The sequence below is a fragment of the Misgurnus anguillicaudatus genome, chromosome 19 (assembly GCF_027580225.2).
Source record: "Misgurnus anguillicaudatus chromosome 19, ASM2758022v2, whole genome shotgun sequence".
Classification (NCBI taxonomy): Eukaryota; Metazoa; Chordata; class Actinopteri; order Cypriniformes; family Cobitidae; genus Misgurnus; species Misgurnus anguillicaudatus.
The window spans coordinates 16,875,662-16,900,789 of record NC_073355.2 but is presented as its reverse complement, the minus strand read 5'-3'; the positions used below and the strand labels follow the sequence as shown (position 1 = coordinate 16,900,789).

The 25,128-nt window shown below is 36.3% G+C and overlaps 4 protein-coding genes across 11 annotated transcripts; 2 read left to right on the top strand and 2 right to left on the bottom strand.

Annotated features, from left to right (window-relative positions):
- Positions 1-1,434: 1,434 nt before the first annotated feature.
- On the bottom strand, positions 1,435-5,074 carry snn (stannin). The gene is made up of 2 exons (XM_055190220.2): positions 4,789-5,074; positions 1,435-3,226 (listed from the first exon to the last, which is right to left on the bottom strand). Exon 2 carries the CDS (start codon positions 3,121-3,123, stop codon positions 2,860-2,862), a length of 264 nt encoding a protein of 87 aa, XP_055046195.1. The 5' UTR covers positions 3,124-3,226; positions 4,789-5,074; the 3' UTR covers positions 1,435-2,859.
- A 531-nt stretch (positions 5,075-5,605) lies between these two features.
- litaf (lipopolysaccharide-induced TNF factor) lies at positions 5,606-8,717 on the top strand. The gene is made up of 4 exons (XM_055190192.2): positions 5,606-5,890; positions 6,423-6,647; positions 7,550-7,706; positions 7,819-8,717. Exons 2-4 carry the CDS (start codon positions 6,434-6,436, stop codon positions 7,925-7,927), a joined length of 480 nt encoding a protein of 159 aa, XP_055046167.1. The 5' UTR covers positions 5,606-5,890; positions 6,423-6,433; the 3' UTR covers positions 7,928-8,717.
- rmi2 (RecQ mediated genome instability 2) lies at positions 8,161-11,365 on the bottom strand. Its single transcript, XM_055190204.2, has 2 exons — positions 11,030-11,365; positions 8,161-8,506 (listed from the first exon to the last, which is right to left on the bottom strand). The coding sequence occupies exons 1-2, from the start codon at positions 11,316-11,318 to the stop codon at positions 8,355-8,357; spliced, it is 441 nt and encodes a 146-aa protein (XP_055046179.1). The 5' UTR covers positions 11,319-11,365; the 3' UTR covers positions 8,161-8,354.
- A 2,718-nt stretch (positions 11,366-14,083) lies between these two features.
- LOC129431992 (lipopolysaccharide-induced tumor necrosis factor-alpha factor homolog) lies at positions 14,084-24,459 on the top strand. Of its 8 annotated transcripts, XM_073857036.1 has the most exons (8): positions 14,084-14,235; positions 14,593-14,686; positions 14,770-14,876; positions 18,767-18,910; positions 21,142-21,386; positions 21,501-21,719; positions 23,370-23,520; positions 23,632-24,458. In XM_073857036.1, the coding sequence occupies exons 6-8, from the start codon at positions 21,512-21,514 to the stop codon at positions 23,738-23,740; spliced, it is 468 nt and encodes a 155-aa protein (XP_073713137.1). In that variant the 5' UTR covers positions 14,084-14,235; positions 14,593-14,686; positions 14,770-14,876; positions 18,767-18,910; positions 21,142-21,386; positions 21,501-21,511; the 3' UTR covers positions 23,741-24,458. The 8 variants fall into 8 exon arrangements, with proteins under 8 accessions (XP_073713137.1, XP_073713135.1, XP_073713132.1 ...); XM_073857034.1 differs by lacking the exon at positions 14,770-14,876 and adding an exon at positions 16,373-16,466 and having other exon boundaries at positions 21,142-21,719; positions 23,632-24,459; XM_073857031.1 differs by having other exon boundaries at positions 21,142-21,719; positions 23,632-24,459.
- The last annotated feature ends 669 nt before the right edge of the window (positions 24,460-25,128 follow it).

The following is a 25,128-nucleotide window of genomic DNA, read 5'->3' as shown; positions in this document are numbered from 1 at the left end:
TAATCATTATTGAACATTAAAGGAACAGTATGTAAGAAATGTATATCAATGAATCATAAAATGGCCCTGATATGGCACTAGACATGAAGAAATCATTTTCATTTCAAATACTTATATCACTGACAACAGTGGTCTGGCCAGGATATTGTCATTTAAAAAGTGGACTTGCAGCCCTCAACTGATGTTTATGTTGTCATTTTGTGTATAGGCCACCAGTTGTGTGATTGCAGTACCAGTTTTAGCCACAAGTTTTGTCATTGCAGTACCAGTTTTGGCCACAATCTTACATACTGTTCCTTTAAAATCAATCACGTGGCTATAGCTTATGTCATTTTCGTTGTTTATATAATTTATGGATTTAAAATTACATTAATTTCATAGGATAATGCAGTTGTGCAAAATGGATTAATGACAAAATTAAACAAGTCATTAAACAAAACGTAGATAAACAAAACATGCCGTTTCAGATGTAAATATGATGCCAATATGTCATTATTCCGATGGGCTTCGTGCCCAGCTGCGCTGCTTCCTGGGGTTCGGCCGGCTCCTTGTTTCCTGTCTGCCATTATTGAGGTCAGGCACACCTGGATTAATCAGTTTGTCCAATAATGGCAGACAGGAAACAAGGAGCTGGCTGAAGTTCAGGAAGTAGTGCAGCTGGGCATAAAGCCTGTTGAAAAGTATTTGATATAAATGTTAGTCAACACTTTTATTTTGGAGGTTTTTGCATGAAGGTGCTATGATTGTTAGTAATGGTGCCATGGAAAAGACTGAAAGCTCTATAATATATTTAGTTTGATGTCTGTGTATGCACAAATTTCTGAGCTGTGCACAAAGTGCCCCCTTAAAAAAAAGGTGCACTCCTAGGAGCTTAAATAATGGGGCACTACAATGCCATAATAAAGCCAAAAAGAGCCTGATAAAACTCTGACTGTGTACACCTAGGATTGTTTGGGGGTCTGCTTTTCATAATTTGGGGTGAACTATTCCTTTAAAGGGGACATACCATGAAAATCTGACTTTTTCCATGTTTAAGTGCTATAATTGGGTCCCCAGTGCTTTTATCATCCTAGAAAATGTGAGAAAAAAAACAGTTTTGGTAAACCATTCTCAACAAACATGTGGAAAAATAGGTCATTGAAATGTAGCCCCCCCTGCGATGTCAGAAGGAATCATCTTATAATAATACAGCCCCTTTATCTGCACTATCCAACCACGGCACTGTCATTTAGTGCGGAGATCAACTCATTTGCATTTTAAAGGACACACCCAAAGAAGTGGCAATTTTAACATGCTATAATAAATTATCTATATGGTATTTTGAGCTAGAACTTCACATACGTACTCTGGGGGCCCCAAAGATTTATTTGACATCTTAAGAAGTCTTGTGAAAGTCCCCTTTAAACAAATCTCACAAAACACTAAAGGCAGGAACATTTTTAAAATAAAGTTTTATTGTTTGGTACAGTCAAAACAAACACTGGACACATTGAGCAATATACTGATCACCCTACTGCAAATACCCTCAAATATGCAGATTAACATGCATGTACCATCCATCACATCAATTGTTTATCTGTAAAGTGAAATAATTCACAAAAAACTGTCAAATAAAATGCTGTACATAAGTAACGTCAATGAAATCATTTCAGCTGCATATCGAGATTTTGGCCACATCTTTAAAAGGCCTAATTGTTGATTTTGCTTTATGAATAACAACAGATAACATTTAAATGGTTAATGTATAAAAATAAATAATTTCTCTGATTTCCTTCTCACGTGTACAAATGGCAAATACTGCAATGATGCAAGAGCATTTGAGATGAATGAAAAGAAAATAATACTGTGAACAAAAAGTTAGAAGCTTGATACAAGTGAATAAACAGGCCATCTATAAAAATAATATATACACTCTTTAATGAGTTTTCTTCTTACAATATAGAAATTTGCTCAACCACAACAATGAACGCCTCTGGTGCCCCAACACTAGGATAAAAAGGCTTCAGTCATTGGCTTTCAGGGTAGTTGTGGCTTCCTAGCAAAAAACAGCAAGTGCTGTGACAAAATCGCTTCAAATACATTAAATAATAAAAAGTGCAAATAACATGGTCATGTAAGAGCATTGATACAGCTTTTCTTTACACAATTTGGCAATTTTTAATATTAACGCTTAGATTAATATTACTTGAATGCAGTTGTTCTCAAACTGGAGGTGCAAGATGGCCCCAAAATCAAAAAATAAGATCACTAAACAACAGCACTACATTGTATAATGTAATATTTTTTTCAATAAGTTTGTGATATGTTTTACGTAATGAATTTTCTTAAGGTAGTGCACGCCCAAATGTTTGAGAACCACTGCTTTAATGTGTAATAAAAACCGCAAATATAGCATTTCTGAGGCATCTTTTAAAAAGCTAAAAATTGTTGTTAACAACAATTTATAAGAGAAAATATGATTATTAACTTAAGTTTAAAAAAAGTCTCATAACCAACCCTCTAAAGTTTATATTTTTGACACAGTCAGTAAAATCAGTCCATCTTAAAACCAGAGCCAGCTCTGGACAAAAGCAGTAATGTTAAAACAGCACTAAAAGCAGCAAACAAAATCATTTTTGTTCAATTTCAGAATTCGACAACAGTTAGCACTGCATATGACATCAAAGCAGACGGTTGTCAATTTCACATTATAATAGGGTTTTGTCGGACCACCACAAAATGTGGAAAAGAAACACTTAAAGCAACAAAGTATGGAATATGTTTGTCTTGCACCATTTCAAAGGGATGTACACATCGAGTTGTGTGATACTGTGAGGTTTTGAAATTATATAAGACTTGACAGGGTCTGAACATGGACGGTTAAGTGTGGCTCTCAGTGCCGTTGGGGGTAAGCTTGGTCTTGTGCTCAACTTTTGGGCCCTTGGCTGAATACTGAACCAGCAAGAAGGGCTCCTTGGTTTCGCCTTCACCTACTATGCTTTCTTCATCTTCAGACTGACCGATGCGCTGCAGCCGCAAGTAGCACCAACAACCAAGAATTAACGCCCCTAGTGCTGCAATGGCAATGAGTATTACAATAATTGTCACGACCCCAGTGGTGGGGCTATGGTCTGTGATAGACATCTTGTCAGTTACTGAAAAACTCTCTGGCTTTCGGTTTTCTCAGGATGTCACAAGTCCCCACGTGGCAGCTGTGCAAAGGTTGCAAGTATGGTTCCTCCTACATCTGAAAGACACAGAAATAAAACACATGACTACAGCAATTTATTAAAAGAATGTAAGCCAACCAATCAGTGCAAAGAAGTCTGTATATACAGGTGCTGGTCATATAATAAGAATATATTAAAAAGTTTATTTATTTCATTAATTCCATTCAAAAAAGAAAACTTGTATATATTATTCATTCATTACACACAGACTGATATGAAACAAATGTTTTTTTCTTTTCATTTTGATGATAAGGAAAATCCCAAATTCAGTATCTCAGAAAATTAGAATATTGTAAAAAGATTCAATATTGAAGAGACCTGGTGCCACACTGTAATCAGCTAATTAACTCAAAACACCTGCAAAGGCCTTTAAATGGTCTCTCAGTCTAGTTCTGTAGGCTACATAATCATGGGAAAGACTGCTGACTTCATAGTTGTCCAAAAGATGACCATTGACATCTTGCACAAGGAGGGTAAGACACAAAAGGTATTGTGAAAGCGGCTGGCTGTTCACAGAGCTCTGTCCAAGCACATTAATAGAGAGGCGAAGGGAAGGAAAAGATGTGCTATAGTATACATGCTCATTCTTTTTAAGTTCATACTTTTCAGTTGGCCAAGATTTCCAAAAATCCTTTCTTTGTATTGGTCTTAAGTAATATTCAAATTTTCTGAGATACTGAATTTGGGATTTTCCTTAGTTGTCAGTTATAATCATCAAAATTAAAAGAAATAAACATTTGAAATATCAGTCTGTGTGTAATGAATAGATATAATATACAAGTTTCACTTTTTTTTATATGGAATTAGTGAAATAAATCAACATTTTGATGTAATTCTAATTATATGACCAGCACCTATATAGTCCCTCACTTTTGTCCCATTTTTGCAGCATCCCTCCTACACCCATCAACCCACTCATGCTTTTACCCATCCAATTTAAGGAGGGGGGAGTACTCTGGCTTCGGTCTAAAATTCCTACCTTCAATGACAAATGTAAGTTATGACCACCACATTGTGCGGTAAATTATTGGCTGTTTATGTAGTTCATGGTTACATTATTAAATGGCTAAGCATTTTTATATTACTTTGTCCAATGTAAAATCTGGGTCCAGGACACGGCTCATACAGGGCCCCTGCATGACTCTATTAATTATTTGAATTATATAATTTGACATGATTGTAACATTTATCAAGAGATTGGTGTAACTATACGTTAAATACATAACCTTAATGAAGCTGCACGACTTTGCTGTTGACTTCAGTATCTTTCGCGCAGGGCTTGAGGTTTTAAATATCAGTGGACTGCACGAGGCCCTTTCGCTTGACGCAACACATACAACAATCATGATAATACAAAAGTACCCACGGAAATGAAAGTGCCAAATAAGGCCGCGGTCGTAATTTTTGCACATAAATGCATTTTTCCAAGCGAATAGCCTAACGTTACATCAGTCATGCATTTAACAGAAACATGCGTTTATGTACCGGTTTTTAACCTAGACTGGATTAAGCAACAGTTTTTAAGATAGACTTACTGAGAAGTGTGACAATATGTGAAATAGTCTAGGATAAAGCTTACCAAATCAGGATCTTTTATCGATGAAAATCGTTTATGTGCTGTTTCTCGTCCAGAGACATTTTGTGGACCATTCGCGTTACTTCATCCTTCACGCGCGGACAACGGCATTAAACAGTCGCTCGTCATCCAGACGACCAGCCGATGTATACTTCATTAAGCAAAATCAATAAGTCAATAACGCATATTTCCATCAGCCAGAGCATATAAATACATGGCTCGTTTGTCGATGTACAGGAAATTAGATCATGGCTGTGGTAAAACATACATCCAATCACATAACAGTAAAGCGCTTTGCACAGATATGGGGCGTTTATAGCATAAAAGTCCTTTCGCTTGTCAATATTCAGATATTTGTTTAACTCCAAGACTTGTAAAGGTTTATTATTATTTTAAAAACTAACAGCTAACTTACAAAAAAATGTCTGGATACATTAAAACTGTACAGTGCTTTCAAAATGTATTTTTGCATCCCACTAAAATGTAAAAAATTAGTTCAGTTGATACAAAAATGTTGATAAACAATGTGACGTATGTAATCACAAAAGCTTTAAAATAAATTTTAAAATGTAATAATAATTAAAATATATTTTATTATTTAATAAAGTACAATTTATTTCAGCAATAAATATATATTTAAAATTATCTTTCTGTAAAGAGATAATAAATAAAGGTTTCAGAGTATAAAAATACCAAAAGTTATGTATAAGTCTTAAGGTATTTGCATGGGTCATCAATCTTTTAACTAGGGCATATGGTAAAGATGCATGAAGGAATGTCTGAAACATTTTTTAAAGTTTTCGTGTAATACAAACAAAGTCCTGTAGACGGATCACTGCTGTTGGAAAAAAACTCGTGACCAAACCAAACACGGAACTGAAAGCAAACTTGCTAACTTTCCCATAATTCAAACGTCCTTTATGTTTTCTTGCTATTTTTTATGTGCATTAAGATGTGTTTATCTAAAGCTTGCATAGTCACCTGTTAGACTGTCAAACAGAAACACTCGGACCACCCACGCATTCATCACTTTCACGGAAATCAAAGTACGTAACCAAGAAGGAAACGCATTGAGATTATCTTCGCAAGAAAACGGCAACAAACAGTAAGTTTCTATTAACATTTACACTTTTTACCACATTTTTAAAACCATAGCGAACGGCGTTGATAACTCGGTTTCACTTTTAACGTAACTTAGATGGAAAATGGCAGTTTTGGTTGACGTGCTTTAGGCTTTCCCCCACAAACATTACGTTAAAACTATCGTAATAGTGAGTTGGTGGTAAATAAGTGCTACAATGGATTTACTACAAATATCACAGTTATGACCCACATTAAAAATGAATGTATATATACTTTACTACAGTAAACTTTAAACTGTAGTACAATATTTTAGTAATTACTACACGTTGTCAATGTATATTATGTAGTAGTGAATTGATCAACTGTATTACGTTCACAATGTAGTAATGTTTACAAACGTTGTATCTATTCATGACATGAATTTTACTACAGTTCACTATAGTAAATAAGTACACTACAGTATTTTATCAAAGGAGTTTTTTTAGTAAAACCATGGCTATTTTTGTATTACTTTTTTACAACGTTGCTATACGATTGTGCTATTGCTAATACAGCACCAAAGGCAATGGCAAGCGCACCTCCAATGGAGACAGCAGCACTTGTGGGACACCCACTACCACCATCATATGAAGAGACAATAGGTACAAACCCACAGTACCCACCAGGAGGACCAATGCCTTATCCTACCACTGATTCGAAGGTCTATCAGCCTCAATATCCTCCACAAGGCTATGGACAGATGTATCCACCACCCCCACAACCGGTCAATGCTCCTGTTGGTAATGACCTGTTTACTTTCTTTTTCTAACAAAATGTGTAAGTTTGCACTGGGAGTGTTTTAACATGGGGCAGAATGTAACAAAATTAGTTTAACTTGTATAGCATAAATAAATATAGTTTATAATTATATTAATGGATGTGAAAGGGTTAAGTCAACATTTGATTAATTTAAATTAGCTTTTTGTATCCTCTGAATCAGAAGATTTATGTTTATTTGATATAGACTTTATTTGTGTTACTAGTAACTCTCACCCAGTGGTGTTGATTTTTGTACTAGATTTACAGCATTGGGATTAGTTTTTATGTTATCACATACTATCTCCTATATTTCTGTTTATAAGTTTTGTAAATCATTCTGATAGTAAGATTGAATCTAAGGGGAAATGTGATAATAATAGTGATTGCTCTTGACTTTGCTGGTATAGATTGTAAACCACACAAACCAGCTAAATGCAAACTGGTTCAGTAGTATTGCTTCTCCAACAGCATTTCACATTTCTCGAAATATTAGTCTCCTCCCTTCTTAACTGGAAAAAATGTACCAGCTGAAAGTGAGTTGGAGGAGAAAAGTTTCCAAAACTGACACATGACAGAGGTGAGGGACGGCTATATATAGAGACCTTTTTGCTTCAATTGATTGGATTACATGACCTCACTTCTCCCGAACTTAAAGAAACTTCATACATCATTTGAAGTATTTATTGTATTTGAACAGTTGACGGCTATACATGCATCCATATTTACATGCACTCATTTGTCAGATGCTTTTATTCAAAGTGACTTACAATGCAATACATTTTTTATCAGAATATATGTTTAAACCCATGACATTTTGAGCTGCCAACACTGTGCTTTACCACATGAGCACATATTTCTAATCACTTTTGTGTGTTTTTTTTAGTGTCAGTTCAGACTGTGTATGTTCAGCCTGGTGCGGTGTTCAGAGAAGCTCCTGCGCAAGTACTTTGTCCGGTATGCTCACAGACTGTGATAACTGAACTGGAGTACACATCAGGTGCATTAGCCTGGCTCTCTTGCGTAGGCCTGGCCATTTTCGGGTAAGATCAATATAATCTTTTGTTTGTTTTATTAAAAGCTGATGACAGTTGTGTGCTTAGTGTCACAAGAACACTTTCTTCATTGTTTCGGCTCTGTATTGTTTCTCTGTAGGTGTATTTATGGGTGTTGCCTGATCCCCTTCTGTGTGGACGGTTTGAAGGACGTAACGCACCGCTGTCCAAACTGCAAGAGAACTTTAGGAGTCTACAAAAGAATCTAAACCATTTGCTGAGCAGTTATGTAACACCTCTGTCAGTGTGTAGCCTTTAGCATTTTCTGTAATACCAACATACATACATCATATATATATACTATCATACATACATACAGTATACGTATATATACACTGTAAACAAATACTGACTGTGATTTCATAAAAAATGAATATGTGATTTATTCAATTATGTATTTGTGTAGTGATATTTGTTAAATAACACATTAGTTACTGTGAAGTAATGCTTACAAGGCTCAATGCATATCTTTATTCTGTTACCTGATTTTGAGATAAAACAAATACTACATATACACGCATCCCAGATAAAACAAGGTGCATATTTCATAGTTTCTGCAATCTGCTTTACAAAACCCTACTAGTGGTTTAACACTCTCATAAGTTAAATAAACAAATACACAAACATAAAAAAGATTCATGGCAAAATTTGCTGAAGATCCTCCACTTCATAGATCCAGTTTTTTCTGTGAATCGTTGCGTTTTCAGAAAGATCTGCCATTTTGACAGCACGTAGCACTGGCTCTGGACTATGAGACTGAATGACCCCCATAACCATTACATATTTACCTGTGAACAAAATATAATAGAGTTTATGGACCAATGCAAATATCTGTATTTTATCTCAATATTAACAATTTAAGGTTAGTAATAGAAATGGAATCTTTAAACTAAATAGGATTAAATGTTTTTCTTTCCTTATACATGTTATGTCTATATTTTTTTCCAACTATTACTGTTACTTAATCAATACTGGTCAATACAGATTAAAACCATTTTATGTGTGATGTCATTACTTTACTGCAATAAACAAAATGTTCTTCAGAATGGGTGACTAAGAGTTGCAAGTAACAGAGGTGTGGATAAAGTAACAATCAATATTAATAAATAAAAAATACATTACTTTTAATGAATCATATCAAAAGACAACCAACTCTATGCAAAATGTAAAGCACTCTCTCAGATTTTATATAACAATCTATGATCTGTCAAACATGAACTTGAATATCTGAATGAAAATTCTGGTATCATCTTACAATGAATCCACATTCATTATCATTAATGCATTAGCTAACAAATTAACAATACAAAATATATTTTAGAGCATTTATTAATCTTTGTTATGTAAACACAACATTTTATTGGTCTTTATTGATAATGTGCTGTGATCTGAAGCAATAGAACACCATTAAATCATACTTGAAGAAGGCCTATAACACTACAACATCATGAATTTTTTAATGATTTTAACTGCTGGTGATTCATACTAGATATCTATGGTTAACAAACAAAACCTACCCACTTCCGTATGCATATGTGTGTGTGTGTGTGTGTGTGTGTGTGTGTGTGTGTGTGTTCAGTTTATTTAAATGCCAGTCAAATTACAGACAATGCATAAACCTCAACCACAGAAAAAGGAAGCAGATATTAGGTGCCCATAGAAATGTGTGACCCTGTCTGTGAAAACCTAGTTAAAGTCATTATTTTGTGATTCACTGTTTTTAGACTTCCTAAAGAGTGTCTCTGTTCAGTTAAAGAACACCTATTACATTTCTAAAAACAACATTATTTTGTGTATTTGCTGTAATATAATGTGAAAATGTGGTTAAAAAAACACATTATTTTTCACATACCATACATTACTGTTGCTCCTCTATGTCCTGGCTCCCTGAAACACGTTGATTTGGTAAAAAGCTCATCGTTCTAAAAAGCGCTGTGTTCTCTCTGATTGGCCAGCTACCAGCATGTTGTGATTGTCCTGAATAGCTCTGACTTCAGCCGGAAATGTGATGCTCCTTACCATATTTGGAAGATCAGCTCACAATGCAATGAAAATATGCTAATTTTTCAGCTCCCCTAGAGTTAAACATTTGATTTGTACCATTTTGGAATCCATTTAGCGGATCTCTGGGTCTGGCGGTACCACTTTTAGCATAGCTTACCACAATCCACCGAATCTAAGTAGATCAATGCAATGACATTACTGTGGGTTTACACCAAACGTTAAGCGTGCAATCGCATCGCGTTGCCCGCTCTAGATTACTCGCGGGATTTAACTTCGTGTCATGTGAATTTTTCGCTTGAGTTGAATATTTTCAACTTGGGCGAAGACGCGTTTGAGGCGAATAGCGCCACCCATATCGCGTCATTCGCATCGCCCCACTCGAGGACGCCTCTGATCGGTTCTTTGCATTGACTTTATATGTTATCTACTCGCGCAAAACGTTGAACTCGCATTTGGTGTAAACCCACAGTTACGCAGCGCCCGAAAATAGTCACCTTGGTTACTTTCAATAGCAGTGGACTATTTTCGGGCACTGTGTAATTATTGCGCCTCCTGCAGCAGCCATGTTACACCAGCAAAGCCCTTGATTATTAAGCCAGAATGAGAGTACAGTTCCTAGTCATATTGGCCTAGAAAATCATAACTTTTAATTTTCTGTCGGTCTTATTACATGATGTAACTACAGAAGAGTCACGTTTTAAATTATAGGAAAAATATTGAAACTCTTTGGTTATTTTTTAGCGCAATGCTAATGGTCTAATCAGATTCAATGGACTATGCCAAGCCATGCCAAAAATGCCACCGCCAGACCCGGTGATCAGCCGAATGAATTCCAAAAATGTCAAAATGAAATGTTTAACTATAGGGAAGCTGGAAAATAATGGATGGATTTATCATAAAACGCAAGACATGTACCAAAGCTGAAGAGACTTTAAAACTGAGTAAGGTCATGTCAAAGATTAAAATCAATGTGAAATCAACCTTTGATGCTCCAATCTCATAATTACATTATGAAACTTTAGCCTGGATTTCACAGATAAGGTCACTTGTAAACGCATCACACAACCATCCAATGTGTTTTGCTTTATTTTTCAAACGAAGTAGTGACTCAAGTTCAACATAATTTGTCATATCTATCTAAAATGACAAAAAAATAGGTTTATCTTTAGCCCATTTTTTTTATGAATATGGCATTTCTAAATGTTTATATATAGTTAAGTGCTAGCCTTATTTTGTCTGCTGAGTTGAGGTTAGAGGATTCGTTACGCAATCCCTAAAACATGTAATTCATAACCCAAACCACTGACCAGGACTAAGGCACGGTTTTCCCTTTGGCACGTTGTTAACTCCAGTGACGAGGAAGTTTCCCGTCTCATCAAGCATCAGTAAAGTATTGAGATCAGACTGGACCTCCACCACAGTCCCCTGCATCCAGACCACAGACACCCGTAATGAACTCGCTGTGTCTGATCCCAGTCTTTTAATAACATACTCAGACTTTGTATTTGATGCCTGACACCCCTCACGCAGCTGACTGGATAACACTTTCACAGGAGGACATCGTGTTTTATCGCCAGACAAAACGCTTGTGGCCATTACTTTCTGTGAGAATTAAAACCGCGGTATTTTTACGTGCCGTAAACCAGCTGAACGGACATGACGACATCGTTTCAAAATAAAAGCGTGCAAAGTTATAGGCGTGTTCGACTTCTGATATCACAGTACCGCGAGAGCGAGCCGAGAGCTGTTCTCTCGAATAGCTCTCGCGGTACTTTGATGTCCAATGTCGATCGGTCTGCGCAGACGTACATGAAGTCGACACGCCTTATAAAAAACAAGTAATTAACAAATATATCAGATATTGATTGAAGTAATTTTCTTTATAATTTGATGTATACAAAAATGTTATTGAACATGTGATATGAATACAATTTAAATCTGAAGATATGTAGCCTATTAGGCTAATAGAAAATTATACAATACTATAATTATGATTATGATTATGGGATATTGCACCTTTTTTTTTTTTTTTTAAGAAACTGCGCACTGTAGTAGTAATCCCAATATGTAGTACTGAATTGAAACATACAACATTCATCATCCCCCTCTTCATCTACTGTAATTAGCTCTCTATAATGCAGTTTCCTCTCTCCTTTTCCTCCCTTCTTCACTGATATTATCAGAACTATGAATTTTAACAAATGTATTCATCAGCATATTCCCTTTCTCTTCTTCTGTAACAGCTGTAACTTCGATAGTCTGTCTTCTGATTCCATTCATTCTTCTTATAATACCCCACACTTTATTCAGTTCCGTCTCTCTTCCTATCGGATCACAAAATAATCTCTATTTTTTGCTGTTTTAATAGTTCTTCTTACCGTTGCTTGTATCAATTTTTACTTGATTAAATCTTCAAAATTGTGAGTCCTCTTAAAAACTTTATTTATTTTCCACATTCTTCATTCCACCATGCGACTATCTTCCTTTTCCTCATTCCTTTTCTTCTAAGAATTTATTGATTTGAAGATTCAGTTATTGCCATCTTAATACTCTGATTTAATATTTCTATTATATTATCAACATTAATTAATCCGAACATTTCATTACTTATTTCTGAAAAATTTAACACAGTCTGCCTTATTATAAACCCAACTTTTTTTTCTCAGTAATTTTATTTATATCATATCTTATTTCTAAAACAATTGTAGTGATCACTTCCCATTGTACCTTCCTTTTTCACTTCCCACCAACACTTATCTGCTAAAGTGAGTTAAATAAAGTCAGAAAATGTCAGCACAGGGAAAAGATCAAATATTTTACATAATGTTAAATCGCCTCAGTGAATCGTCAAAAAGTAGGTTGTTAGAGATCTTTAATAAAGTGTGGGATAATGGACAAATTCCTAGAGAATGGAAAGAAGCTGTGGTAATTCCAATAAGGAAAGCACGGAAGGAAGGCAGAAGTCCTTACGACTAAGGCCAATATTTCTTACATAAGGACTCAATAGTAGGTAAAGAACATGAAATACAAAGAGCACAAGTAAATAAAGAAAGCGTTGTGGCAGTATTTTTCAATATAGAGATATAATGTGGAAAGTGGGGTTGGTTATTAAGTTAAGTAAAAGTGGGACTTAAAGGGTAAATGATTTGTTGGATGCAAAAAAGCATCAAAGAAATAAGATATAGATATACAAACAAAACATAGAAAGAGTAAGATGAAATATATAATCAAATAACACGTGAGGAGTAAATGGGGCCTGTAAAGTCCAGGGGCCTGTACAATGAAAATGATAGGCTACTCAGGGTTACAGAATTAGTTTTAAGTTGACAAAACCAAACCAATGTGCAGTCCTTGTTGGTACAAGCTATTTTCATGGTACCCATACTCAGGATTTGCACAAACTAATCATAAACTTACCTGGTTTACCAACTAAACCGGCTTATAGGCCCCAGGACGGTGGTATTATAGAATTCAAAGAACTGTCGGTAAATATAGAACCACAGGGAATAACAGACGTACGGAAATCATATCAAGACTTAGATTTGGCCACACTGCGCTTAATGAAACTCTGAATAGAATGGGGGAGACATCAAACAGGAAAATGTGAACATTGTAGTGAGTTGGAAATTTTGCAACATGTTGTAAAGTGTCCTAAAAATTGTTAATGAGAGAAAGAGTTTGTTTAGCTTTATTGAAGAGAAAGAAAAAAATGGACTTTATAAGCATTTTGCGGAAAAGGGAGGTGATAAAGGTCTTATTGGTGCAGTATTTAAAGGATACAGGATTATTTAAAAGAATATAAGATAGTTCTTGATCATTGTTCCTGATCCACACTCCCAATCAGTAGGGGGCGGTAATGCACCCAACATGTGTTTGCCAACCGCCAATAAAACACCAAAGAAGACTAAAAAGAAGCTCAAAATGACTGGTTGTTGCGTTCACGGTTGCTCTAATCGATAGCCGTTTCTCAATGTCAAGGATACTTCCTTGGCAGGACTAGTCCTTACAAGTCACTTCCTTTAGAGGCTAAGCGAGGCTCCTTTTAAGCATTCGGAGAACACGTTAAATGGAACAGGCTAGCAAGTGCACGTCATTACGTCATTGCGTGATTGAAAGGTGTGCTTTCGGTGCTGCGCGCATAGGATTGTGGGTGATTTCAGCGCGTGAAGAGCGCGAAGGATACAAATTTGCATCCTTTCCTGTATATGGGATATTTCTCGAACGAAGGACTCAGTCCTTGGCTGAAATTTCAAGGATCCTCGACATTGGAACAGTCCTTCGACGGACGTCGATGACGTAGCATCCTCGAAATTCTAGCTTCCGAGGATCCTTCCTTGACATTGAGAAACGGCTACTATTCCACCAAGGGGCTTAAGTTTCATAGGATTCCGAAAGGATCACATCCGTTTCAGAAGAACCGGCGGCGCCTGTGGCTGCAGGCACTTAAACGTCTTGATTTGGACGAGGACAGAACAAAAAAATGCTCGCGTCTGCAGCGCCCACTTTATATCAGGTGAAGTTTATCTAGGTAACAGTTACTCGTGAGTTTAATGGAAAGCATGGTTTAAACTATTGATTGTATGTACGGTGTAGTTTATCAATGGAGCTAAAGTTCAATGACCACATGCTGCTAGTTTCATGAGCAGGCGTTGGATTTGGCAAGTAAACAAACGCGCGCGCCTGTGTTATTTGCAGACGAGGCATCATCATTGGATTCCAGTATTCCTCGTTTACATGAGTGATTGTATGTACGATGTAGAATAATAATCAAATGCAGCAGAAGTTTAATAAACTGGCGTTAGATTTGGCTAGTAAACAAACGCGCGCGTGCGTGCGTGCGTGCGTGCGTGCGTGTGTGTTTTATTTGCAGGTGAGGTATCAATGGACTCAAGTAGTCCTGATTTTGTGCCTTCTGTGTTTTTGCACACAAAACGGATCAAGAACCTCCAAGCGAAGTTGGATAGGTAAGAATATTTAGCGTTTCCCCCTCTGTTCTATTTAGTTTGTTTTTCTCTCTTGCATAACTTTTCTGCTGTTTTTACTCTAGGTACAATAGGAAAAAGAGGAGAGATATATCAAGACATATCACGGCATCAAATATTTGTGTTCCTTCTAAAACCCTGAAACCAGAATGCAGCATGGTTCGTTGTCCAGGTATGAATATTTCATATTAACTGATTGATTGTCAGGGTTCCCACCATCATGCATTTCCAGAAGAAGTTATTCAATTAGAACTGTGTTCCGTGCCTTGATGTCTGAGTGACTTCTGGAAAACCGGACCTCCGTGCCCACTCAAGAGAAAGAAGTCTTGTGCTTTTGGCAAAGCCTCCTGCAAAAATATCACAGACACACAAACATGTGAAGTTGACTTTGATGGTAGTATGTGTGTGAATGCTTCAATGCAAATGTCCAGACAAAACTGCTAATCTTTTGTGCATCATTGAAGGCTATCGCTGTATTTGTAGGGACACTTTATCGTTACCACCTTTTTGCTACAGCAGGTACATCTTACTATCCCATCTGGTGATGCTCCAAGGTTGCAACACTAAGCCACATGAGCTGACGCTAAAATCTGGATGACTTTGGGACATATATGTAGTGTAGGCTTGTCTTGCCATTTCCTTCACGTTCTTAGCCCAGAGCACAGATCGGACATATAACTCCATTCCTTTATACTGCATTATATTATTTAGGTATGTTTTGCTGATCTTGTCCATTGTGGTCGATTGGTGAAATTTAGTGCTTGTGATTCAACCAGCCCTATCCACCTTATTTTCAAACTCGTAAGTGATGTGAAGTGGTAATTATGGACGGATGTTTTCAATAAATGTACAGGATTACAGTTTAATATCTCATAAAACGTAGAATTGGAAAGTTGATAGCTTTTTTGTTGATTGCTACTGGTTGAAGGACCCACTTTGAACCTTGTGCCAATCAGATGTGTGCATTCTATTCGTTTTGCATACAAAAAAGCATACAAAATCAAACAAACATCACAATTATTCCCTTTATTGCGAAGCATACATTTAAAGGTGCAGTGTGTAATTTTTAGAAGGATCTCTTGACAGAAATGCAAAATAATATACAAAACTATATTATCAGGGGTGTATGAAGACCTTTCATAACGAACCGTTATGTGTTTATTACCTTATAATGAGAGTTTTTATCTACCAGTGTTAATTTTGGCAGCAAATTCTGATTTAGTTTTAGTCTTAGTCTTTTGAATAACACACCATTTAGTTTTAGTCTTATTTTAGTCATCTGAAATATTTTAGTCTTAGTTAAGTTTTTTAGTCTGTTATGGAATGGTATTAAGGTTTGAATATTCAATACAATATGAGAGGAATATGAGAGGAACTTCTACCTCCGGCAAAGCGAGTACTAACCATATTCCAGAAAGCAAATATGTCGAGTATTACATGCTCAGTTAGGGGCTGTCATAACAATTGGATTTAGAGAAGAAAACTTTTGCACCAACAATGTTACGAACACAACATGGAGCGGTCTGAGTGTTGTGGTGCGCCTTACAATTTACACCCACCACCTAAAGATGAGGAGCAACCGAGGCAGTGGCTAACTAAAGGCGCTAAACTTGAAGCGCCCACCCAAGCGCCCCTTATGTTTGTTCGTACCATTTAACGGACGGGAAGCCGACAGACGAACACCCTTATCCCGAAAAATGGCTCGGTTAAGATATTCCTGATAAGAAACCACGCCGGTTGCTGGAAAGGTTGTCAGATTCAGGTAATATGGTTGTTAGTAGTGATGTTACATGAGAATTCTGAGTTTGTATAGAGCGAAAATGGGCGTGCCAGATAAAGGCTCGATTTAAAGCTTGTGGCGTTAACGTAGAAATCACGTGACCAATGACAAACGAAAGTTGTGTTCAAGTTCATGCGGCTATGCGCAGATCGATCGGCGAGGTTTTCTGTGGAGAGGGGGAGTGAGGGGCAGAAGACGTATGGAAGGCCATTAGGGTCAAAACGTGTAAAACTAACATGAAACATGCAATTACGTAAATCACATGTTAACATGCAATTTGAAATTAAGTGTTAACACGTAATTTTTTTTGCTGGCACATTGGAACCCATATTGGACCATGGAGCTTTACCACCACCTACTGGTCTGGCACTTTTGCTCAAACACACAGAAACAACAGACTAGGCTTGAAAATCTCAGAATTTATTCCAAAATATATTTTGAATGTCTTTTGAAAGCATTAGTAGGCTACAGCTACATATAACTACAGTGTAACTGTATTTAATGGGTTTATTTAAACTGAACTATAGCACACATTTCTCCAAACTATATTTTCAAATACACTTTAACTGTGTCAATTTTTTTTGAAGTTGACACAAAAGTGTTTCCTCTAGGATTTTTTTAGCTGTGGTGACAGGGGGCTCCCCTGGTGGTTAAATGTGTGTGTATTAGGGGTGTCAACAATAATCGATTCGGCGATGCAATGCGAGCATGCACGATTCAGCATCGATGCAGCAACGTGCCATAATCGATTATGTCACTGTTTATTTTCTGGTCTCGAGTGGACAATAAAGTTGTGAAGTTTCAATTACTTCTGGGGGCATAACAACAACAATCAAGATGGCTGAGGCGGAGAGAGATGAACGCGATAGACGGGTAAATAAAAACGCACCCTTTTCCATGGAAAGCGGACGTATGGGCACCTTTCGGATTCTACGAAGTTAATGGGGAAACTAGACAAGACTTATGCTGTGTGTAAAATTCTCATCTCAGGCATATAATTGTCATTGTCTTAAAGCTGCTAAGCTTCAGTTTTTGTTGAGAATAGCTGCACTTGACTTTACTACTTGACTGATGAAAAATTTGCCTTGTTGTGTACAGTAGAATTCTGATGCATCGCAATGCATTGTAGAATCGAATTGAATTGTGAGGGCAGTGCCAATGCATACCCCTAGTGTGTATGTTGTTTATTATTATTATTATTATTATTATTATTATATATATATTTTTTAATGTAGAATGTATACTAACATGTGTTTTATAATTTTCACACTGTCTTTTCCTTATATTTATAGCCTCTTGCTTTTGTATGTTTGTTTTGAAATGTATTATCTAAAAATAAATTTTACATGCATAGCTTCATTCGCATTTTTCATTGTAGTTTTAATGTTTTGTGCAAGTTCATGCTCATGTTTAACATTAGGCTGCAGTTCCCTGTTGCAGAGTCATGCATGGCCTCTTTGATAAACCGCAACTGCAATGATTAACTAGGCTGAATTAGTAGGCTCGGCTAGGAATTAATTTTGTCATTCTATGTATTTAAGTGAAACACATTTCCTGTACTCAACTTTATTTATAAAGCACTTTTAACACCTCAAGTGGAATCAAAGTGCTGTACAGAAAATGAAAAAATTAAATTAGAAAATTAAAATAAAATAAAGCATAAATAAGTGTATGCTTATTTATTAGATTTTTTTTCTCCAAACAGAGACATAATTATCATGTTCTGTTGATTTGAAGCCATTTGCGCATAAAATTAAACACCTGGAGAAAATGATGATATTTTAGGAGATTTATTTATAAATGAGTGAACAACACGAATCAAGACAGAAGCGGTCAAAAGTGGACAAAAGAGACGGATTTAAATACCAGGTGTAAACAGAATGTATCTCTCTTGTCCACTTGTGATCCGATCGACGAAAACACATCTTAATACCAAGTGTAAACAGCCCTTAAATGTAAACTTGAATTCGGAAATTTCACGCAACAGTGTCCAAAACTACCAATAAGGTAGGAGAAACCTCATTACATTGCTGAGAAGTTAACGTTCGCAACACCACGTCTCGATGTAACATTGCATAAGGGTACAAACGGTCACATGCAGAAAATATGTATTAGTGACTGAGGGCAGAGCATTGGCCCAATCGGGGCCAGACAATACTGTTTACTGGCCCTTTTATATCTTGCGCTGGCCCCATGCCATCGGCAGTCCTTTATGTTGAGACCTGTGTAAGCTTTTTTTAAGTACTAATGCAAAAATATGTTTGGTTATATTATTTTCACAGATGCATCGATGAGCGTCAGTGATGTAGTGGACAAATGTGCAGATAATACTATGCACATGCGCCTGCACTGGGATGCAGCAACACAGTAGGAGGATCCATCTCTTATTGACCACCCAGTTGCTACATTTCTGATGTAGAGGATGAGTAAGTGTTGCTTTGTAGGTCTGTTCCACCATCTGGTGATATATTTTATTTTGTTGTGGTTTTGCTTTAACTAGTACAAGTAGTTATTTTGTGACCAGATGTTACTTGTAAATATAGGTATTTTTCCTTTACAGTGTTACATGTTGTTAATACAGTTATTTTTAGAAAATTTAGTTACCTGGACTCCATTCCCTTCTTTACCATACAGTTAATAGATTTGACAAGATACTTTGTCTGTTTTGAATATTGAATTTATGATGTTATCGCTTAAAGCTGGTGTGCATGTTTTTTGAAAAACAGTTTGGAAAAGGGAGTCGGGTCGAGTACTAAAACACACTTGTAGCCAATCAGCAGTAAGGGGCGTGTCTACTAACCAACATCATTGCCTGGGTTGTGTATGTGTGGGGGGTCTATCAAAAAAAGGTTCAGACTCTATTGGGGTAGGGGCGTGTTTGTTTGGGTGATTTCATGTCCTTCATGTTTTTTTATGTGAATTAAGATGCATTTATGTAGAGCTTGGATAGTCATCAGTTAGACCAGGGGTTCTCAACCTTTTACAAGCTGGGCCCCCCCAAAGCAGGTTCATTGCTGTCGGGCCCCCCTCACACCGATAGATAGATAGATAGATGCTCAACATACAGTACAACATACAGTAAGTGCTGCATATTGTTGCGTAAACGTCATCTTAAGTTTTTTAAGGCAGAATAATAAATAGTGTATTTGCATTTTGGGCAGGGGTAAAAGATCGGATTCATATTCGTTTGGCAAGACGCATTTATGTGGCCAAATGTAAATGGAACAGTTTTAACAAATCAGATAGCTATCCGATCAGAGAAAACACATGAAGTGACCAGGTGTAAAAAGGCCCTAAGTTTAGGCAATATGTAAGTGTTCGTGTGTGTGGCTATGTTGAGAGACGTATCGGGGGACAGGGGCTAATCAGCTGGACTTAGGCACAATCTTTAATAAAACCAACAAAAGAATTATTTGGCAGACAATTCAGATTTTATTTCAATACATAACGATTGTAGTCTTTCGTGTAGCAGTTTAAAAAAAAAAATACTGGCTAGGGCTGAGATTTGATCTAATCTTTAAAAAAAAATGTGGGATAGTCTTTAAAAAGACTGTTGGGGTTTTGTTGTAAAGGACGGGAACGGCGGCGATTCATTTGACGCCTGGACGTGGAGGGGTGTGTGTCTCCTCTCTGCTCTGACTGCAGCTTTCCAAGTATACTCCCCCCGGCTACACGCGGATGGGCATGTTCGACAATATACGCAATACAAATGATTTCTTATTCAAATAATTAGTCTAACTAGGCTGTCAGGGCAGCAGCTGGTTTGGCGACATTTACAGTACATTGAGAAACTGACGCGGCCCCCTGGGAGTTTTGGACGGGAGGGGCTCACAGCACTCGCAGGTCTAACTGCAGAGTGATTCATGCTTTCGAGTCTCCAAACACCACAAAAGTCTCAAAAACACCAGTAAAAATCGCTGGATTTGTCGCTTTTGACAGAAAAAGTTATGTTTGCGTTATAATCAGTGCTTGAAATGGGGGGATAAGGTGGCGGTACTCTCTTTGCATTGTCAAATCATGGCATTTTTATAGTGAAAAACAAAACTTGGAGATATTGCTGTTACAACAACAATTTATTGTTATTAATTAACAATATAAATGTATTTAAACATGTTTGTGTGAGCGTGGCTGCGTGCGTGCGTATTCCTTACAAAGACTTTTTCTTTTTAGAAGTTGGTCATTAATAAACTTAATAGTCTTGAAGTTTGTTACAACAATTGCATCTAGATGTTAAACAACCAAGAAAACAGCCATGATCTTGTTTTTTTTCAGTCATATTTCGATATTGTTACAAGACAGCAAACATAGTAAATAACTTCACAAGAAGTAGGCCTACACTTGGGTTTTACAGTTCAAATCACTTACATTTTAGACGAAATATTGACTGTTTTGGTCTATTTTAGCAGCGAAAATAGATGAATCCAAACAAAAAATCACAGCATAGCGCGTCTCACAGCAACACTCAATTGTGGTTTGAATGATTCAGAACGAATCGGTTGAGTCAAAGATTCAATGACTCGTTTAATACTGCTTATCACCTGTATTTTCGCGCTCACCAGTCCAAACACATTTTAATTTTTTTTCAGGAGTTATGTATATACAAAATGATAACTTTTGATGACAGTAGTTTAGTGATAATAAATGATTTTTTTTTCAGATTTTATTTTTTGCCTCCAATCCTGTAGTCACTCGCGCCCCCCGCGATAGTGTCGGCGCCCCCCCAAGGGGGCGGGCCCCACTGGTTGAGAACCACTGAGTTAGACTGTCAAACAGACTGACTAATAACACAACTCGGACCAACCACACATTCATCACTGTCACGGAAATCAGGCAAGTACGTAACCAAGGAGGAAACGCATTGATCAATTTGAGATCATCTTCACAAGAAAACTGCAACAAACAGTAAGTTTCTGTTAACATTTACAGCAAAAACACTTTTTTACCACATTAAAACCATGGTTATTTTTGTATTACTTTTCACAAAGTTGCTATATGGTTGTGCTATTGCTAATACAGCATCAAAGGCAATGGAAAGCGCACTTCCAATGGAGACAGCAGCACTTGTGGAAAAACCACTACCACCATCATATAAGGAGACAGTAGGTACAAACCCACAGTACCCACCAGGAGGACCAATGCCTTATCCTACCACTGATTCGAATCAGCCTCAATATCCAGCACAAGGCCATGGACCAATGTATCCACCACAACCCCAACCAGTTAATGCTCCTGTTGGTAATGACCTGTTTACTTTCTTTTTCTAACACAATGTTTAAGTTTGCATAGAGACCGGGAGTGTTTTAACATGGTGTAGATTGTAACACAATTAGTTTAACTGATTAAATAAATAGATATAATGTATAATTCAAGATCATATTAATGGATGTAAAAGGGCAAAATGTTAAGTCAAGTTTATTTATAATGTTGCATTGTTTTAAATTAGCTTTGTGTATCCTCTGAATTAGAAGATTTATGTTTATTTGATATATAGACTTTGTGTTACTATTTACTACTCACCCAGTGGTGTTGATTTTTGTACTAGAGAAATTACAGCATTGGGATAATGTTTTATGTTATCACACATACTATCTCCTGTATTTCTGTGTATAAGTTTTGTAAATGCTTTTTAGTCTTTATATTTTACCTTTAGGATCTATTTTTCGGAAACACAGGATTTCCTTTCATTTCTTTGCTGATGACACTCAAATATATTTGCCGGTGCGGTGTGTAACAAGACTAACTCATCTCTGGATTCCTTAAAAAATTGTTTGAGGGATGTGAAAATGTGGTTATCCAATAACTTTCTAAACTTAAATGATAATAAAACTGAGCTGATTTGGTTTTGTACCCCTGAAATATGTGATCCCTCAAAACTACGAGAACTGTCCCCATTCTGTAAACCAGTGGTTAAAGACTTAGGGTTTTTGCTTGACTTGAAATTTGATAATCGGATAAACGCAGTGGTGAAATCTGCATTTTTCCACTAAAGACTATTATCTAAAGTGAAATCTTTTCTGTCATGTAAAGACTTGGAGGTGTTAATCCATGCCTTTGTGTTTTCAAGATTAGATTACTGCAACTCTCTCTATATCGGTGTTTCTCATTCCACTTTAAATCGCTTACAAGGAGTACAGAATGCTGCTGCAAGACTTTTGACTGGAACCCGTAAATTTGATCATATTTCGTTTTTATTTATTTATTGTTGTATGGCTGTAAAGCACTGCCCGTTGTTGGAAATGTGCTCTATAAATAAATGAAATGAAATGTAAATCATTCTGATAGTAAGATTGAATCTATTGCGAAAGGTGATAATAATAGCAACACCTACATTTTGCACTTGACTTTGCTGGAATAGATGGTAAACCACACAAACCAGCTAAATGCAAACTAGTTGCTTCTCCAACAGCATTTTACAAGTTTGCAATGCATTAACATGCAATCAAATATGATAAAAAGCATCCAGGCCCCGAGCTCAAAATATTAGCCTCCTTAACTGGAAAACATGTACCAGCTGAAAGTGAGGTGGAGGAGAGAAGCTTCAAAAACTGACACATGACAGAGCAGGTGAGGGACGGCTATATATAGAGACCTTTTTGCGTGGATTGATTGGATTTCATGACCTCACTCCTCCCGAACGTAGTTAAATAAACTTCATACATCATTTGAAGTATTTATTGTATTTGAACAATTGACAGCTATAAATGCATCCATATTTACATGCACGCATTTGTTAGATGCTTTTATTCAAAGTGATTTGCAATGCAATACATTTTATTAGAACATGTTTAAACACATGACCTTTTGCGCTGCCAACACAGTGCTTTACCATTGAGCTAAACATAAGCACATATTTCTAATCACTTGTGTTTTTGTTTTTTTTGTCAGTTCAGACTGTGTATGTTCAGCCTGGTGCGGTGTTCAGAGAAGCTCCTGCGCAAGTACTTTGTCCGGTATGCTCACAGACTGTGATAACTCAACTGGAGTACACATCAGGTGCATTAGCCTGGCTCTCTTGCGTAGGCCTGGCCTGTTTCGGGTAAGATCGATATAATCTTTTGTTTGTTTTATTAAAAGCTGATGACAGTTGTGTGCTTAGTGTCACAAGAACACTTTCTTCATTGTTCTGCTCTGTATTGTTTCTCTTTAGGTGTATTTCTGGGTGTTGCCTGATTCCTTTCTGTGTGGACAGTTTGAAGGACGTAACACACCGCTGTCCAAACTGCAAGAGAACTTTAGGAGTCTACAAAAGAATCTAAACCATTTGCTGAGCAGTTATGTAACACCTCTGTCAGTGTGCTGCTTTTAGCATTTTCTGTAATACCAACATACATCATACATATATACTATCATACATACATACAGTATATATATATACACTGTAAAAAAAAGGTTGACTGTGATTTCATAAAAAAACTGAAAAAATGTGATTTATTCAATTATGTATTTGTGTAGTGATTTTTGGTAAATATCATATTAGTGAGTAACTATTACAAAGCTCAATGCATATCTTCATACTGTTACCAGATTTGAAATAAAACAAATACTACATATACACGCATTCCCAGATAAAACACGGTGCATATTTCATATAGTTTCTGCAATCTGTTTGCTTTACAAAACCCTACTAGTGGTTTAACACTCTCATAAGTTAAATAAACAAATACACAAACATAAAAAAGATTCATGGCAAAATTTGCTGAAGATCCTCCACTTCATAGATCCAGTTTTTCCTGTGAATTGTTGCGTTTTCAGAAAGATCTGCCATCTTGACAGCACGTAGCACTGGTTCTGGACTATGAGACTGAATGACCCCCATAACCATTACATATTTACCTGTGAACAAAATATAATAGAGTTTATGGACCAATGCAAATATACAGTAACTCAATATTTATATAAAATGTTTTTCTTTCCTTATACATGTTATGTTATGGCTGTATTAATTTTACTTAATCAATACAGGTCAATACAGATTAAAACCATTTTATGTGTGATGTCATTACTTTTCTGCAATAAATAAAATGTTCTCCAGAACGGGTGACACAGTTGCAAGTAACAGAGGTGTGAATAAAGTATAAATCAATATTAGTAAATAAAAAATACATTCATTTTAATGAGTTATATCAAAAGACAACCAACTCTATGCAAAACGTAAAGCGCTCTCTCTCTGATTTTATATAACAATCTATGATTAAAAAATCTGTCAAACATGAACTTGAATATTTGAATGAAAATTCTAGTATCATTTTACAATGAATCCACATTCATTATCATTAATGCATTAGCTAACAAATTAACAATACAAAATATATTTTAGAGCATTTATTAATCTTTGTTATGGTAATACAAAACTTTATTGGTCTCTATTGGTAATGTGCTGTGATATGAAGCAATAGAACACTATTAAATCTTACTGGAAGAAGGCCTATAACACTACAACATCATTAATTTTTTAATGATTTTAACTGCTGGTGATTCATACTAGATATCTATGGTTAACAAACAAAACCTACCCACTTCCGTATGCGTTTGTGTGTGTGCGCGTTCAGTTTATTTTAATGCCAGTCAAATTACAGACAATGCATAAACCTCAACCACAGAAAAAGGAAGCAGATATTAGGTCCTCATAGAAATGTGTGTGACC

Excerpts from the sequence above, each read along its gene's own strand:
- snn (XM_055190220.2), bottom strand. The coding sequence starts at position 3,123 with ATGTCTATCACAGACCATAGCCCCACCACTGGGGTCGTGACAATTATT.
- litaf (XM_055190192.2), top strand. The coding sequence starts at position 6,434 with ATGGCAAGCGCACCTCCAATGGAGACAGCAGCACTTGTGGGACACCCA. Across the intron at positions 6,648-7,549 it reads ACCGGTCAATGCTCCTGTTG|TGTCAGTTCAGACTGTGTAT; the intron begins GTAATGACCTGT and ends TGTTTTTTTTAG. Across the intron at positions 7,707-7,818 it reads GTAGGCCTGGCCATTTTCGG|GTGTATTTATGGGTGTTGCC; the intron begins GTAAGATCAATA and ends GTTTCTCTGTAG.
- rmi2 (XM_055190204.2), bottom strand. The coding sequence starts at position 11,318 with ATGGCCACAAGCGTTTTGTCTGGCGATAAAACACGATGTCCTCCTGTG. Across the intron at positions 8,507-11,029 it reads AAAACCGTGCCTTAGTCCTG|GTAAATATGTAATGGTTATG; the intron begins GTCAGTGGTTTG and ends TTTTGTTCACAG.
- LOC129431992 (XM_073857035.1), top strand. The coding sequence starts at position 21,440 with ATGGTTATTTTTGTATTACTTTTCACAAAGTTGCTATATGGTTGTGCT. Across the intron at positions 21,720-23,369 it reads ACCAGTTAATGCTCCTGTTG|TTCAGACTGTGTATGTTCAG; the intron begins GTAATGACCTGT and ends TTTTTTTGTCAG. Across the intron at positions 23,521-23,631 it reads GTAGGCCTGGCCTGTTTCGG|GTGTATTTCTGGGTGTTGCC; the intron begins GTAAGATCGATA and ends GTTTCTCTTTAG.